Source organism: Prunus persica, chromosome G6 (genome assembly GCF_000346465.2).
Source record: "Prunus persica cultivar Lovell chromosome G6, Prunus_persica_NCBIv2, whole genome shotgun sequence".
NCBI lineage: Eukaryota > Viridiplantae > Streptophyta > Magnoliopsida > Rosales > Rosaceae > Prunus > Prunus persica.
Window position 1 is genome coordinate 15758525 of NC_034014.1, and position 17334 is coordinate 15775858.

Genomic DNA, 17334 nt, shown 5'->3' on the forward strand with positions numbered 1-17334 from the left:
GAATTGTACGATTTCAAGGACCAATCGATATCGGATTGAGTCCAAAACTTGGGGAACATCATAATCTTGTGGGAGGAGTCATATGGTGGGTTTTGAGTGAAATCCAATCTCTAGAACTATACAATACACCAACCACCCCATTTCAGAATGAACTTCGTAGGAACCTGAATTGTCCGATTTCAAGGACCAATCGATATCGAATTGAGTCCAAAACTTGGGGAACATCATAATATTGTGGGAGGAGTCATTTGGTAGGTTTTGAGTGAAATCCAATCTCTAGAACTATACAATACACCAACCACCCCATTTCAGAACGAACTTCGTACGAACCTGAATTGTCCGATTTCATTGACCAATCGATAACGAATTGAGTCCAAAACTTCGAGGAACATCATAATATTGTGGGAGGAGTCATTTGGTGGGTTTTGAGTGAAATCCAATCTCTAGAACTATACAATACACCAACCACCCCATTTCAGAACGAACTCGTACTAACCTGAATTGTCCGATTTCATTGACCAATCGATAACGGATTGAGTCCAAAACGTGGGGAACATCATAATATTGTGGGAGGAGTCATTTGGTGGGTTTTGAGTGAAATCCAATCTCTTGAACTATACAATACACCAACCACCCCATTTTAGAACGAACATCGTACGAACATGAATTGTCCGATTTCATTGACCAATCGATAACGAATTGAGTCCAAAACTTGGGGAACATCATAATATTGTGGGAGGAGTCATTTGGTAGGTTTTGAGTGAAATCCAATCTCTAGACTATACAATACACCACCACCCCCAATTTCAGAACGAACTTCGTGCGAACCTTGAATTGTCCGATTTGAAGGACCAATCGATATCGGATTGAGTCCAAAACTTGGGGAACATCATAATCTTGTGGGAGGAGTCATTTGGTGGGTTTTGAGTGAAATCCAATCTCTAGAACTATACAATACACCAACCACCCCATTTCAGAATGAACTTCGTAGGAACCTGAATTGTCCGATTTCAAGGACCAATCGATATCGAATTGAGTCCAAAACTTGGGGAACATCATAATATTTTGGGAGGAGTCATTTGGTGGGTTTTGAGTGAAATCCAATCTCTAGAACTATACAATACACCAACCACCCCATTTCAGAACGAACTTCGTACGAACCTGAATTGTCAAATTTCATTGACCAATCGGTAACGGATTGAGTCCAAAACTTGGGGAACATCATAATATTTTGGGAGGAGTCATTTGGTGGGTTTTGAGTGAAATCCAATCTCTAGAACTATACAATACACCAACCACCCCATTTCAGAACGAACTTCGTACGAAACTGAATTGTCCGATTTCAAGGACCAATCGATATCGGATTGAGTCCAAAACTTGGGGAACATCATTATATTGTGGGAGGAGTCATTTGGTGGGTTTTTAGTGAAATCCAATCTCTAGAACTATACAATACACCAACCTCCCATTTCAGAACGAACTTCGTACGAACCTGAATTGTCCGATTTCAAGGACCAATTGATATCGGATTGAGTCCAAAACTTGGGGAACATCATAATGTTGTGGGAGGAGTCATTTGGTGGGTTTTGAGAGAAATCCAATCTCTAGAACTATACAATACACCAACCACCCCATTTCAGAATGAACTTCGTAGGAACATGAATTGTCCGGTGTCAAGGACCAATCGATATCGGATTGAGTCCAAAACTTGGGGAACATCATAATATTGTGGGAGGAGTCATTTGGTAGGTTTGGAGTGAAATCCAATCTCTAGAACTATACAATACACCAACCACCCCATTTCAGAACGAACTTCGTACGAACCTGAATTGTCCGATTTCATTGACCTATCGGTAACGGATTGAGTCCAAAACTTGGGGAACATCATAATATTTTGAGGACGAGATGCGGGAACGGTACCCGTATCTCTTTGAATAACAGGTACGTAAATTTCGAGGACGAAATTTTCTTAAGGGGGGTAGATTGTAATAACCCAAACCAAAATATCTAAAAATTAGGATTTATTTATTCTACCCAAAAGACGATTTTGCCCTCGCATATTTTAATAGGGGAAAATTTTGACTTTTTGATCAAGAAAGAATTTGGGAATTTCGCTTGCGCCGTTGCGTAGAGCACGGCGAAACGAGTCCGTAGACACGGAGTAGACCCGAATTGGAGTTGTAATGAAGAAGATACGATCAAAATACCGCGAAGGGCAAAACGGTAATTTGAAAAAAGTCAGATTTTATCTCTTCCTTCTCCCTTCTCTCTCCTCTTTTCTCTCTCCTCTCTCTCTCTCACTCCCGTCGCGACCGCCGCCCCCTCCCTGTTTCAGATCGAGCGTGCCGCCGCTACAGGGCACGGCGACCTCCGCCGTTGGTGCCAATCGGTCCGCCTCACCGCCGCCTCCCTTCCTCGACCCGTCGCCGGCCTTGGACCACCGGGAATTGGCCGGAAACTGGCGATTTCCGCCGGTTTTTCATCCAAACTTCATCTCCTTCGTTCTCCTTCAATTCTCCTCCAAATCTTTCGGGTAAGGTATGGATTCTCACCTGTTTTTCGTGCTCTAGCTGGTGGTTGGATAGGTTTTCTTCAATTTTAGCCGTAGATTGCCCAGTTTGTGAATTGAAATTCTGCCGAGTTTCGGCCCCCGTGATCGGCCATTTTCGGCCACTTTTTGGGGTATGTCCAAGAACAAAAGTGGCTCCAAATGTGGTGTTATACCTAGGATAGGAGTTTGGAGTCTTGTTTCCGAGTTTTTCCGACAACCCGGTATCGCTTTGGACACCCAATCTGCCCACGCGTGTGGCGGCGCGTGGGTGAGGGTGGTAAAGAGACTCTGTGTAGTTTTACGATCCTCGTGCTGTCACGAGCGCGTAGGATTTCGCGGATCTCGATTCGGAGTCCGTTTGAGCCCCGAACGGATTTTCCATATTGCGCAATCCTTGGGTGCAGTGTCTTCGAGTCGTTGGATCGCACTCAATTTTGGATATGTCGTACTACATGATTCCAGGATCGTGTAGGATTCGACGGATTACGAATCGGAGTCCCGGATACTCCGAAATCGCGAACCCTAGGGCTAGGGTTTGGATTTTAAGCGATAACGCGATTTTGGCTAATCCGACTGTCCGTTTCGGACCAAATTCGCGGAACATGGTTCTTTCTCTATGAGGAACCTTTAGAGAATCTCAGATTGGCCATCGGGGATCGTGGACCCCACGGGGTCCCGGATCGACCCGTCTGACGGTTTACCGTGTAGTCTAATTTCGGGTCTTCCAAGACCGCTCTAAGTGTCTGAAAAGCTAAAGTGAGCATAGGAGTAACTTGAAATAAGTGCACGCACTTCTAGAAGCCGGGGGCAGGGTGTTTAATTTAATTCTTTTTATTCAGCAGTTTATTAATTTATTATTCTTGGTTAATCAGGCACTAGAGATCCGATCGACCCGCAGGAGGGACCTTCGAAGGGTCCAACTAGCTCGGACCATCAGTGAGTGGACTTTTCTTTCCGAAAAAGATTTTATAATTATATTTTATATTTGATCTTGAATAAGTGTTATTACGTAATTTCGAAGCATGATTTGCATTGTGAAATATCTTTATTTTTATAATATTGGTTGAGCAGTAAACTTGAGACTTTTGATACAAAGATAGTAATTTAGTTCAGACTTATCAGATTTCAGAGAGTTATCAGAATTTCTAGTTAAACCACCATGTACCCATCTATTTATGGTGATTACCCACAGTCGGACCGATGTCTACGGACATCCAGTTTGATTTCAGTTACATCAGTGCACTTGACTTTGCCTCACGAGTTTCGGGGACGCTCGGACCGTGAGTGCCAGGATTTGCGGCTCGGCAGACTTGGTGTCCCGAAACCTGCCAGGATTTGCGGCTCGGTTGACTCTGTGTCCCCGAGACCTGCCAGGATTGCGGATCAGGCTGACTGCGGTCCCCTGCATCCTGCCAGAGCGGCTCGAGTCGACTTGGTGTCATCGAGGCCTGCCGGCGGATCAGGCTGATCATAGTCCCTTGATTTCGCCAGTTTGCGGCTCGGGTAGACTGCGTGACGCCCGAGACCTGCCAGGGGAATTGACGGATATGACAGGGGTACATCTAGGTGGTAGTTTCAAAGGATTTTGAGCTCTTTTATCCAGTTATGATTTCCCGTGATTTTATACCAGTTTCTTGATATTCATGCGTTATTATCTTTATATATATTTGATCAGTTGTGCAAGTCTATTCGTCAGTATATTTATTCATGTTTATTGAATTCCTTATATTGAAATATAGCTAAATTAACGATTTATATCCCTAGTATTTCAAAACGGGGGTTATTATGTTCTAACTTGTTTTTTTTAAAGAACTTTATTTTTGTCCACTCACAATTTTAAACTTGTTTTTCGCCCCCAGGCCGTAGAAATACGAAGGAAACCACTCGGGCCATCTTCCCAGCTTCTGCCCCACCACCCAAGTGTAGGATTTCATTGTAAATTTCTTAAAGTTCTGTAAATGTGCAGAAATGCTCTGATATCTAGTTGGAATTGAAAAACTGGAGTTGAGTTTTGTGATTGGAGAACTTCTGGCTGTTGGTATGGTTTTTGGGCTTGTTTGACAGGTGGAAGACTTTGGGTTTGGTCAAAATATAGGGGAGACTCTGCCGAATTTTCGGCAGAAGTCTAAGGGGAATTTTCAAAGAATTTGAAACGAAAAGGGTAAAAAGGTCTTTTGTGCCCGACATTCGCCAGGTGTCGGACACGCACAGGACTTGGCTCGAATTCCAAAGCAGAAATTGGGTCGGGTCCTGTCACAATACCCCAACCACCCCATTTTAGAACGAACTTCATACGAACCTGAATTGTCTGATTTCAAGGATCAATCGATATCGGATAAGTTTTACAAGCTATCTCCTAGTATTAAGCATTCATGTGAAGTCATCCTTCAAGTTTCGAATGGGAGAACTTGGTCTGTTGGTTTGAGCAAAGGAAGGCCCAGATTCAGGCGTGGTTGGATGGACGTTGTGCGTGGCAATCATTTGGAAGTTGGTGATCTGTGTCTTTTTGTGTTGATTTCCAGCAAAAGTACACCTTTATTTGATCTTGTCATGGACAACGAATATGTGTTGTAGTTAGAAGATTTTCTACAGCAAAGTTCAAAAATGCTTCCACCCCAAACTCATATGCCTTCGATCTTCTATCCGAGTGCATCCATGACTTATCCATCTCCGACACTATAACCTATTATCTATAATAAAGTGAAAATACAGGCAATGACCATCACTATAGCAGATTATACAAAGATCTAATAGCAAGTAATACACAACAGAGACGACGGGTTTTAAACAAAAACAGACGTATTTGGCATATATAGACGACGGATTTTCAACAGACGTCGTCTAATATAAGTAATACAAACGACGGTTTATGAAAAAAGTGTCGTGTATAAGTAATACAACGACGGTTTTTTCATAAACCGTCGTGTAATCGTCGTCGTATGCCTAAAAAGGCGTCGTGTCTCAGTTTATTTTCAAGAACCCAAAACCCATTAAGAACACAACATATATATGAAACCAAGCAAGAAACCAACATATACATGAAACCAAGCATGAAAACAATAAATCCATTCCCAATTCAACATAACATAGGGTGATTAAAAGATCCGACAAAATTAAATCCATTCCCAATTCAACATAACAGATAATGTAATCCATGAACTCATTAAACAGAAAATCCATGAACCCATTAAACAGAAAATCCATGAACCCATACCTATAAGCACATTATTAACAGATCGCAAAGCATATACCTAAAACCCTTTAACAAAACAACCTAATATCATTCAATGAATTTACAAGGGGAAGATAGGGTTTGTACTTACAGGTTGGACGAGCTCACAGATTCGACGGAGCCTGGAGAGTGCAACTTTTAATTAGAGCAGAAGTGAGAGAGCGAATGTTATGTTGCGCGAAATCTGAAAATTTTAGGGTTCAGGGTTAGAAGTATAAGAATAAGAGCCAAATATAAAAAAATTTAGGGCACGCGAAAATTTTTAGAGCGCGCGCTCTTTAAAACGTCGAAAGAAAAACCATGGCGAAAGTTCTACAAGAACCGACGTAAATGTAATATTCCACGACGGAAACACTGAACGTAACGCCGTTTATTTTGACGCTTCATTTTTCGGATTAATTTTAAATTTATTTTGAATATTTTGATATAAAGACGACTGAAAAACCACGTCGGGGTTAAGAAATTGAAAACGTTGTAAATTATAATAGACGACTTACATATTAAAATGACGTCGTTTAAAGTGGAAACCATGTCGGATATTTTACTGCACGACGTAACATATGTATTCCACGACTCAACCACCGTCGTTAACAATTAATACCCTAAACCCTTAAAACTAAATTATATAATTTTAAAAATTAAGTTTATAAAAGAGTTTATGGTTTTACAGCCTAATATATACCCTAGACTACCCAAAAATTATACTTTAAAAATAAACCCCAATAAATAACAACCCTAATCTCTAAACCCTAGACTCTAAACCCTAAACCATAAAACTAGAAGTTATTTTATGACTCATCAAAACAATTTTGTTTTGGATGGTCATTTTAAATTTTTGTTATTCAAAATGAATTTTTTCAAGGTTTAGGGGGAAGAAAATATATCAATGACTTCATAGGAGTTGACTTTGCATTTTTCTGATTTATTTTAAATTTATTTTGAATATTTTGATATAAAAATAATAAAATATTCTTATCACAACAACAAACCACGTCGGTGTTAATAAATTGTAGACGTTGTAAACAGTAATAGACGACTAAGTTGTTAAAATGACGTCGTTTAAATGAGAAATCATGGCGGATATTTAACTATCCGACGTAAAATATATATTCCACGACTTAACCGCTGTCGTTACAAAGTACTACCCTGAACCCTTAAGAAATTGAAGACGTTGTAAACCATAAACGACTCAATTGTTCAAAGAACGTCGTCTAAATATCCTTCTACGTCGGATTTGTTTAAAACGAAACAACAAAAAACGACAGTTTTTGACTTTATTAGGTCGTTGGAAAAGTATTACACGTCGGTTACGCAATTTGTATGTTTGTTTTTTTTTTAATTTAAGAAAACCTCAATAAATTTTTACATTATATATTATAGACAAAATTTGTACATTATACATAAATATCAAGTGTTCAATAATTCCCCTATTCCAGGTGAAGGCAAACAAACTCTGCCCATTCATTCCGGACTTCATCAATTGCTTCTTGGGGGTATGACGCTTCCTGTTTTCCCTTGGCATACTGCATAAACAATGACTATTAGGGTTTATAAATAAAAAGAAATTAAATCACAGACGACGATATTTTTCATAACCGACGTACTATATCTATTCAACGACGGTAATTTTACATGACCGTCGTTGATAATACAAAAAACGACGTAAAATGTATGAAGGTAATTTCTTCTTACCTTCTTCTCAAACCCCAAGGAAGGATCCATGATGATGTCCCTCATGAAGCGCATCACATAATACCCGCATTCGACACTGCTGGGTTGCTTTGGTGTGCCTGACAGAGTTTTCCAAATGACTGCCTTACGGCCTGGTCTAGCTATGTGAGAATTATAAATTTTTATAGCACTGTTCACAATATTTTTAGCCTCTTCATCGACCACACGATTTCCTGGCAGAGAATCCAGAAAATAGACGGTTTCTCTCTTTGCTCTTACAATCAGCAAGATCCAATGACGGCTGCACAAAATTAATATAAAAACGACGGTTATTTACAAAAACGACGTATTATAATATTTCACACGACGAAATAAAGTAGCAATCAACGACATTATACATTTATCACAACGATAAATAACTACCGACGTGGTTAGTAGTTTCAAACGACTCAATAAAATAAAACACCGACGTGGTTAGTTTATACGCTGTCATTTATTGAAAATCATAAAAACAAAATCCTGTTAAGGAGACTAACCCTGGATTGTAAGGCATCAGGAAAATCTGTTCACCGTCAGTCTTCTGAAGTCGAGCTGCTAGTAGGCGTGATCTGTCAGCTATTGTGCCAGAGCTGGCACTAACTGTAGCAGGATCGATAAAGCCAACCATGCTGCACATATTTGCTCGTTTCAAAACATCGTGTAAGTACCGAAATATATAAAATAATATAAACAAGTCAGCACAAAAAAACACACGACGGTTATGTATAACAAAACGACGTATTATAAAATTTCACACGACGTACTGAAATAGACAACGACGTTATAATATATTTATCACGACGGTACATACTAACGATGTGGTTAGTTAGTTAAGACGACGCAATAAATAAACCAACGACGTATTATTTTAGAATGACAAACCTCATATATAAAAAAAACACACGACGGTTATGTATAACAAAACGACGTATTATAAAATTTCACACGACGTACTGAAATAGACAACGATGTTATAATATATTTATCACGACGGTACATACTAACGACGTGGTCAGTTAGTGAAGACGACGTAATAAATAAACCAACGACGTATTATTTTAGAATGACAAACCTCATATATACAGCAATGACAGTGGCTCCTATTTCTTCCATGCCTGCAAATTGTGTAATATCTTCAGGCAGGAGGAAGGTATCGCGCTCTAGACCAAACACCTCCTTATCAATTGTAAAGTGTAGGGTCTTATCCTGAGGCACGAGTGTCGTTTCCACATAACTACAAAGGGATTTTAAAGAAGATGGCGCCTCCATATTTGAATAATCAACAACTTGAATAACCTGTTTAAAGAAATAAAAAAAATGACGTGGTAATTCAATAAAAACGACGGTTTAAGGAATAAAACGTCGTCTGAAAAGAATTTAAACGACGGTGAAGAAACCGTCGTGGTGAATAATTTATTACGTCTTAGAAAAAAATTCCGCCTTCTAAGTTGTAAACAAACGACGGTTTAAAGAAAAATATCGACGTCTGGAATTTTGAAAAACAAATAAAAAAGGCAAAGTTATGTGAACATACCTGGTCGTCATCTTCTTTCTCCTTTTCATCTTGTTTTTCTTCTCTCTTCTCTTCATCTATTACGGCGGGAATGACTAACTCCGTCGTCTAAAAACCACAAAGTTTTAAAAATAACGACGTTTAATGGCGTGTAAAACAAGTAAACTAAATACGACGTGGTATTGAAATACAAACGACGGTTTATTTTTAAAATCGTCGTGGTATGTATTTCAAACGACGGTTTTATTAATAATAACGACGTCTAATTTTTTTTAAAAAAATAGAGAATTCAAAGTTCAGATATGTTACCTTTTCTTCCTGATGTTTCCCATTTTTGGCAGTATCATCCTCTAAATGTAGGGATCTCACATCACCTCCAGAGCAGCTTGCATTGTCAGACATTGGATTTTTGGGACTTTGGCTAATTCTGGGTTTAAGCATGCTTGGATCAAAATTGGGAATTAATTGGGAAAGCTGACTCAGGAAATGCTCCCTCTCAGCCTCTACCAATTGTTTCGTCCTAGCCTCCATCCTTAAAGCCTCTTCCCTTGCCTTAGCTTCCATCTTTTTAGTCTCTTCTTGAAGGAGAACTCTTAAACTGTCCTTCAAACGGTCGTCAAAGCTCACTCTCTGTGGTTTGGGTAAATTGAAATATTGCCTTGGTGAGATCCCAGCACCTACTCCTCTCACTCTGCCTGGATGCTCGGGGCCCAAAGCCATGGTCAGCACATCATTGCTGCCAGATACAGTGACTTTGCCTTCCGAGACTTGTTTTTGCAATTCATCCTAAAACAAAGATATATAAAAAAGTAAGAACAAAAACAGATGACGGTTATTTATATACAAACGACGTATTATATAATTTCACACGACGCAATAACATATAAATCGACGTTATTATAATTTATCACGACGGTAGTTATACCGACGTGGTTAGTTTTTAAAACGACAAAATGAATAAACCACCGACGTCTTATGCTTTATTTACAGAAAACAGAGTAGTGATTCCTGGATTTAGACCTTTTACACGACGGTAGTTATACCGACGTGGTTAGTTTTTAAAACGACAAAATGAATAAACCACCGACGTCTTATGCTTTATTTACAGAAAACAGAGTAGTGATTCCTGATTTAGACCTTTAACGACGTTTTTTAAAAAATTTCGACGTGGTAATATCATTCACACGACGTAAAATATAACATAAGACGTAATAAGAATTATTCACAGTTTAATAAAAATTTAAAACAGAGTGAGTAGGCTTACAATTAATTTTGCTTTCTCTGCCACCTTTGGATCCGGGATGTTACCATGTTTGTCCTGTCTAGCTCTCTTCCATAAGGTAGATCGATCAATTTCTACCCCAGGCATGGTTTCCTCCAATTGATCCTCCAAATCAGCATATCCTTTTCGAGACAATCGATGATTGTACTCAAGTTTCTCCCTAATCTGTGCATGTTGAGAATGCACAGACTCAAAATCTTTGGATAACCTTGAAGCTACAAAGGCATCCCATTGTGCTTTCTCTATGAATTTATATGTTTCAGGGGGTTGGCTTAATCTCTCCCTGTCATTGGTGTATGGAAGGATATAATGCCTCGTTAGTGTAGACTTGAAATCCTTCCGTTTCTTAGCAGCAGAAGCTAACACAGAGTTCTTGCCCCCTTAACCTACCACAAAAGCAATGTCAACTGCTTCCCAAATCTGCTCCTTTATATCCTTGGGGATTTGAGCCCATTTCATGTCCACAAGTGGAACTCTGGAGCGTGCCAACACACCAATGTAGGACTGCATCTCACTATGTGCTTGGCCAATTCCTTTCCCCCTTTTATTGTACTCAACAATTGGCCTCAGTTTCTGAAGTTTTCTCTTCACAACACGAGACATTGTGCTCATACCTCGACCAGACTTTGAATCATCAGAGATTGTTGTCGTGCTGGTTGGTTCTGTCTCAGCAGATGATGAAGCAAACTTCATCTTCTTCGAAGGCTTCACTTGAGGAGGTACCATTCCAAGCTCCTTACCTCCATTTTTCTTGGAGCCAGAATCCTTACTTTGGTCTTGGTGAGAAACCATTTTTACAGACAAAACTACAAGTGAAAATATTTCAGGAAAAGATTAAGAACACAAACGACGGTTATTAATAAAATACGACGTATGATATGATTTTAAACGACGCAATGAAATAATCTCAGACGTAATAAATGTTTAAAACCAAGGTAATTAAACAACGACGAAATAATTAACTATAAACGACGTGATAATTAACTATAAACGACGAAATATTTATATAACGTCGTGGTATTGATAAACGACGAAATATTTATATAACGTCGTGGTATTGATGTTCACACGACTTCAGTAGTAATATACCGTCGTCTATATAAGGATCCAAAACCCTTCTTTCTTTCTCTGTGAATGTTTGATTGCAGATTTGATTTTTCTGAACCATGGTTTTTGTTTTCTAATTTGATAAAATACAAGGCCAAGAAAGAAAGTTTTGGAATCTTATATAGACGACAGTATTTTAATATGACGTCGTGGTATTAACATTCACACGACGTAAAATAATAAGATACTGTCGTCTATATTAGATACCAACCCTACTTTCTTTTTCTTTATATTTTATCAAATTAGGGAAAAACAAAAACCATTGTTCAGAGAAATCAAACCTGCAATTAAACAAGCAAGCCAAAAAAAAGACTATAATTTTAAAAACAACTTTGTCAATTTTCAGACGACGCTAGAACGACTGACGAACCGTCGTGGTCTACATATTTAACCACGTAAATAAGAAGCTACCGTCGTCTTATTTAGTTGAGGTAGTTGTCTTAAAAGTTGGAAACTTTCCCTCTTTGTCTGTATATTTTATCGAACTTAGAAAGAAGTAAAATGATTTTGGCCAGAAAAAAGGTAAAAAGATTTTTCAAACAAAAAACGTATGAGCATGCAAAACAGCAACCAAAATAGTGAAAATGAAAGCTTACCTTTTGCGTGCAATGAAAGCAAGAGGAAGATTATGTTTAAGTTCAGAGACGACGAAGAAGACGAGAGGAAGACGATGAGATACTCTGACAGTGCTCTGACAAGGAAAAAAGTCTAAAAGTTTTCTCTGGGAGATTGAAATTTTTAATCGGGTTTGGAAACAGCGCATGTGTATGTCAGGTAGACGAAAAGTTGCTTACATATAAAACCATTTCAAAAAAATAATACGGCGGTTACATATAACTACGACGTATAAATTACAAAATACGACAGTAAATTTAACTTCGGACGTGGTAAATAAATACGACAGTAGTGTTGTAGGTACCGTCGTAGTAAACTCAAAAATTAAAGAACATAAGTAATAACTCGCGTCATGGTAGATTATTTAACACGTCGTTTTTATTAATGTACCAACGTGGATTTCTGTAATATACGTCGATCATACCGACGTTGATTTTACAATTTAAACGGCGGTTTTTTTGTAAGGACCGCTGTTGGTTTTAAGAATTTATTCTATAAATTTGTCGCTTTCATTCATTTTCGGTTTACATTTAGGGTTCCAAGTTCTTCCTCTCTCAGTCTCTCACGTCTCAAAGACAATAATTTGGATGTCTTTCTCAAAGATAAATTAAGCTTACTCGCATCAAATATATGTCCACAAGAAGAAGCTTGTCAACTAGCCTTCTCACTTCCTTGATCAAGCCTGATAGGACACTTAGTGCTTCTGAATACTCCTTGCTTTCCATCAAAAGAGATGCAAGCCTGGCCTCCACTCGCTGTCGAAGGAAAGTTCGCTTCTCAGGGAAATCTGCTTGATTTTCTTGGCTAAGAAGATCCGTCAGATTTGTGATAGCCTCTTTCTTTATCCGTAGAGCTTCAGAAGAAGAAGATGGGTTTCAAGAATGCGGTAAAGAATAGAAATGGCTTCAGATGGCCTCTAAAGCATGAGCAATCGAATCAGTATTTGCTGGGAGATATGATGAAGACATTGTCAATGCTTTGAACTATACAAGTCCTGCAGAAAGATAAAGGACCAAACTGTTAAAGAAACTGAAACAACAGCGGTTTTTTGTTCTACCGTCGTCTTTTCTCGTCGTCTATATTAAGGTAAGATGGCGGTAGATTTATAATTACCGACGTAGATTATTTTGTTAAACGTCGTTAAGTGTAATACAACCGACGTGGATTTTATTTTTAAATTATAAATAGAGTTTTTTTTCCCAAATTCTTTCAGTTTTAGTTTTCAATTACAAAGCGTGATAAATAGATTTTTCTTTCCCGAGGAAATTTAAAATGAGGGAAATTAATGTTCTAGAATTTGTAAACTAACACGACGCAATATTACTAACCCGAGGAAATTATAAATAGATTTTGCTTTCCCGAATAAATTTTAAATTAATTCAGTTTGAAACAACGACGGTTTTTTGTTATGCCGTCGTTTTTAACTAACACGACGCAATATTTGTTTTGCGACGTGGAATCTTTTCATTTAACGTCGTTATGTTTAATATAACCGACGTGGATTTGAATTTTTAAATTATGAATAGAATTTTTTTTCCCGTGACCTTTCAGTTTATTTTTCAATTACAGTGCGTTATAAATAGAGTTTTTTTTTTCCCGGAGGAAATTTAAAATGAAGGAAATTAATGTTCTGGAATATGTAAAGTTTCATTTTTCGTCGTCTTAAGTAAGACTAAGACGACGTAATATATTTGTTGAGCGACGTTGATTTGTTTTTTAAACGTCGTTAGGTATAATATAACCGTCGTTGAAAATTGTCTCTCTGATTGCAAATTTGCAACGAGGTTAGGTATAATATTTGTAGATACACAAACGCACACACATCATCAACTTCCAAAAAATTGTCTCTCTGATTGCAAATCTGTGTCATCTGTTAAGATTATGATGTGGAACAGAGTTTCATCTGGTAAGATTTCGTAACCCTTGGGATCTCAGACAAATCTGATTATGTCGGCGGTTTTCTATATAAACCGTCGTGGTTATTTCAATTCTTGTCATCAAGTAGATCTACCGACGTAGGATAAGAAAATCAAAGAAAAAAATTGTTAACAAAAATTCTTATTAAGATGACGGTTAAAATTAAAGGTACGACGTATAAAATGAATACATACGACGTTAAATTTTATTGTACGATTTAAAGATAACGTCGTAGAACTATACGAGAATGACGTCGATATATTTATATTTTCCGTCGTTGTACATTAATTTAATACGGCGATATTTTGTATTTTAAAGCCGTGGATTTGTTTGTAATTATACGGCGTCTTATACGAAAACCTCGTCGTGTTATTTTATGAGTAAAAACGGCGGTTTTTATTGAAATCGTCGTCTTTACTTTCTACGTCGGTCAATTCATAACTTCTGCCGTTCTTTGTTGGCATTGATTTTACACTGCGGAAATCTGTTTCAAATAGACGTCGGTTGTTTAATTAGGTACGTCGTTGTTTTTGAACAGCCATTTGAATCTCTATTTTTTTGTTGTCTAAGGTTGTATTAAACGACGGTGTTTTTAGAACCGTCGTCTTTTTAAAAACCAGGACGGTTTTCACTTAGACCGTCGTTGTTTTCTGGTCGTCTTTTTCACTTTTTGTAGTAGTGAAATTGCTCTTCTATGCTTAATGGGTTCCTAATGCTTAATTTAGATTAGACAACAAATGATCAAGTTAGGGAATTAGGAGCACAAGGTTAGGACCAGACACCATGGCCTAATCATACTTTAGCTAGAATCAATCTTTGAATTCGAATGAGACTTGTCACTTGACTCCTTATAACCCAGAATTGAATTGTTATGGTGAATCGAATGCCCTAGTCTCCCAATCTATTTTCCAGCCTACAAAAGTACTCTTTGTTACATTTGTTCACTTTGCTTTTGTTTGAAATTTCGTTTTGCCTCATTAGTTCAACAATTACAATCACTCTTGCTTTAAATTCTATTTTAGACTTAACCTCCTACTTTCTTGAATTTGGTAATCTAAGTACATAACTAATTTTAACTTCTCAGTCCTCGTGGGTACGACCTCGTACTTGTCTTGCTATACTACTAATTGGCCCGTCCAATTGCGAGTTAACATTTTAACAATAAATTTTGGCGCCGTTGCCGGGGACTGAATGAAAGTTCTTCCCTGGTTATGTGCCCAAGGTTACCCTATTCTTTTAGAAGTACTAACTAACTCAATTAATTTTCTGTTTCAGGTAGTTTATGTCTAGTAATCCTTTCCTTGAACAAGTGAGGTCTTCATTCCAACGTTCGAGATCTTTGAACGCAGGGCCATCTTTGCAACCAAACCGGGTGATCTCTGAAATTCAGAATCGTCTAGAAAGAGAGTTAGCAACTGCAAAAGAGCAAGCCATTGCCACATTTGAAGGTCTTGCTATCCACACTGACCTCCCAGGGTCTTCACCTTCAAATTCGGAATCAAGTTCAAACCAAGAAGAAGAAGAGATGGCTGCCAATGAGTTAATGGGAGACCTTGATATCCCAACAATTCCAGCATCCCCTTCAAGCATCTTGCTGCCCACCGCAGCTCGAAACTATGAGCTTAAATCTTCTCATCTTAATATGCTCCCTTCTTTTTATGGTTTACCTAATGAAGATCCATTAACTCATATAAAGGATATTTTTAATGTTGTGAGCTCTTTTCCCTTGACAGGTGTGACGGAAGAGCAACTTCGAATGAGAGTGTTTCCTTACCCTTTGAAAGATAAGGCGAAATATTGGTTGAATTCTTTGAAGCCTGGTTCACTCATGACTTGGGGAGCCATTCAAAAGAAGTTCTTGGAGAAATATTTCTCCACGCAAAAAACCGACATGCTTAGGGACAAGATCTTTCTATTTGCACAACAAGATGATGAGTCGTTTTGTGAAGCATGGGAGAGATTCAACGGGCTGCTCAATCAATGTCCTCATCATGGGATTCCATTGAAGCTTCAGATGCGTATGTTTTATAAAGGACTAACCCCCTCTAGCCATAATATTGTCACTAATTTTGCAGGTGGTTCTTATAAGACTAAAACTCCAGAAGAAACATATGAACTCTTTGAGGAGATAGCAATGGAGACCCAACACACCGATACAAGAGGTAAACGTATTGCTGGTGGTTCTAATGATTCTTCCAGTGTGCAGATTTCCAAATTGGAACAAAAGCTAGATGCCCTCCTTGCATTGAACTCAAGAAACCCTTTGAAGGAACTGTGTAGCATCTGTGAAACTCATGATCATCCTACCATTTCTTGTCCCTTTGGGGCTGCATATCCAGAATTTGTGCAAGAGCAAGCTAAGTTGGTGAATTCCTACAACCGAGGTCCAATAAATGACCCATATTCTCAAAGTTATAATCCAGGTTGGAGGAATCATCCAAACTTTTCATGGAGGAATACACAGAATCAAGCGAATCCCCCTTCACTCCAAAGGCCACAACAATCATCATCGTTGGAGGATATAGTGAAGCAAATGGCAATCAACCAAAATAATTTCCAGCAAACAACACAAGCTGCCATCTCCAAGTTGGAAGTCCAATTGGGCCAGATAGCTACTGAAATAGCTCAAAGAGAACCTGGGAAATGGCCAAGTCAAACCGTGATCAATCCAAAAAACCAAGAAGCCAAGGCCGTTCATGTGCTCAGATCAGGTAAGATTGTTGATAACAAAGTTGGTTCTGATCTATCAAATGATGTTGTGGTTGTAGAGGATGAAGATGAAGAGGAAACCACAGCTATGGAAGGAGAACAACCCAAAACGTCCCAATCTGCTCCTAAGGCCAAATCTGATTCTCAGGAACCCAATCCATTTCAATTGCATAAAAGAGATGACAAATTTGTGCCATCACATCTTCATCAAGATAGATACATCCCACCTCCTCCATATATTCCACCGATTCCATTTCCAGGGCGTTTGAAGAAAGCAAATCAAGATAAGGCTTTTAAAGAGATTTATGATATTTTGAGTAAAGTTAATATCAATTTGCCCTTGCTTGATGTTGTTAAACAGATTCCTGCATATGGAAAGTTCATCAAGCACTTGATGACTCACAAGCTCAATTTTACTCCAAGTGAAGAAGTAAAGCTCAACAAGAATGTGAGTGCTGTGTTGCAAAGGAAGCTTCCACCAAAACTAGAAGATCCTGGCAGCTTTAACATTCCCATTAACATTGGAGATAAGACGGTTGGAAGAGCCATGTTGGACTTGGGAGCAAGCATCAATGTAATGCCATATTCAGTTTATCAGGCGCTTGGCTTAGAAGGGATAAAGAAAACCTCAATTCGTCTTGAACTAGCTGATCATTCTATCAAATATCCAAAAGGTATTGTAGAAGATATTTTAGTTC

General features: G+C 38.3%; 1 protein-coding gene across 1 annotated transcript; it reads left to right on the forward strand.

Annotated features, from left to right (window-relative positions):
* On the forward strand, positions 15195-16702 carry LOC109949671. The gene is made up of 2 exons (XM_020565764.1): positions 15195-16638; positions 16698-16702. Exons 1-2 carry the CDS (start codon positions 15210-15212, stop codon positions 16700-16702), a joined length of 1434 nt encoding a protein of 477 aa, XP_020421353.1. The 5' UTR covers positions 15195-15209.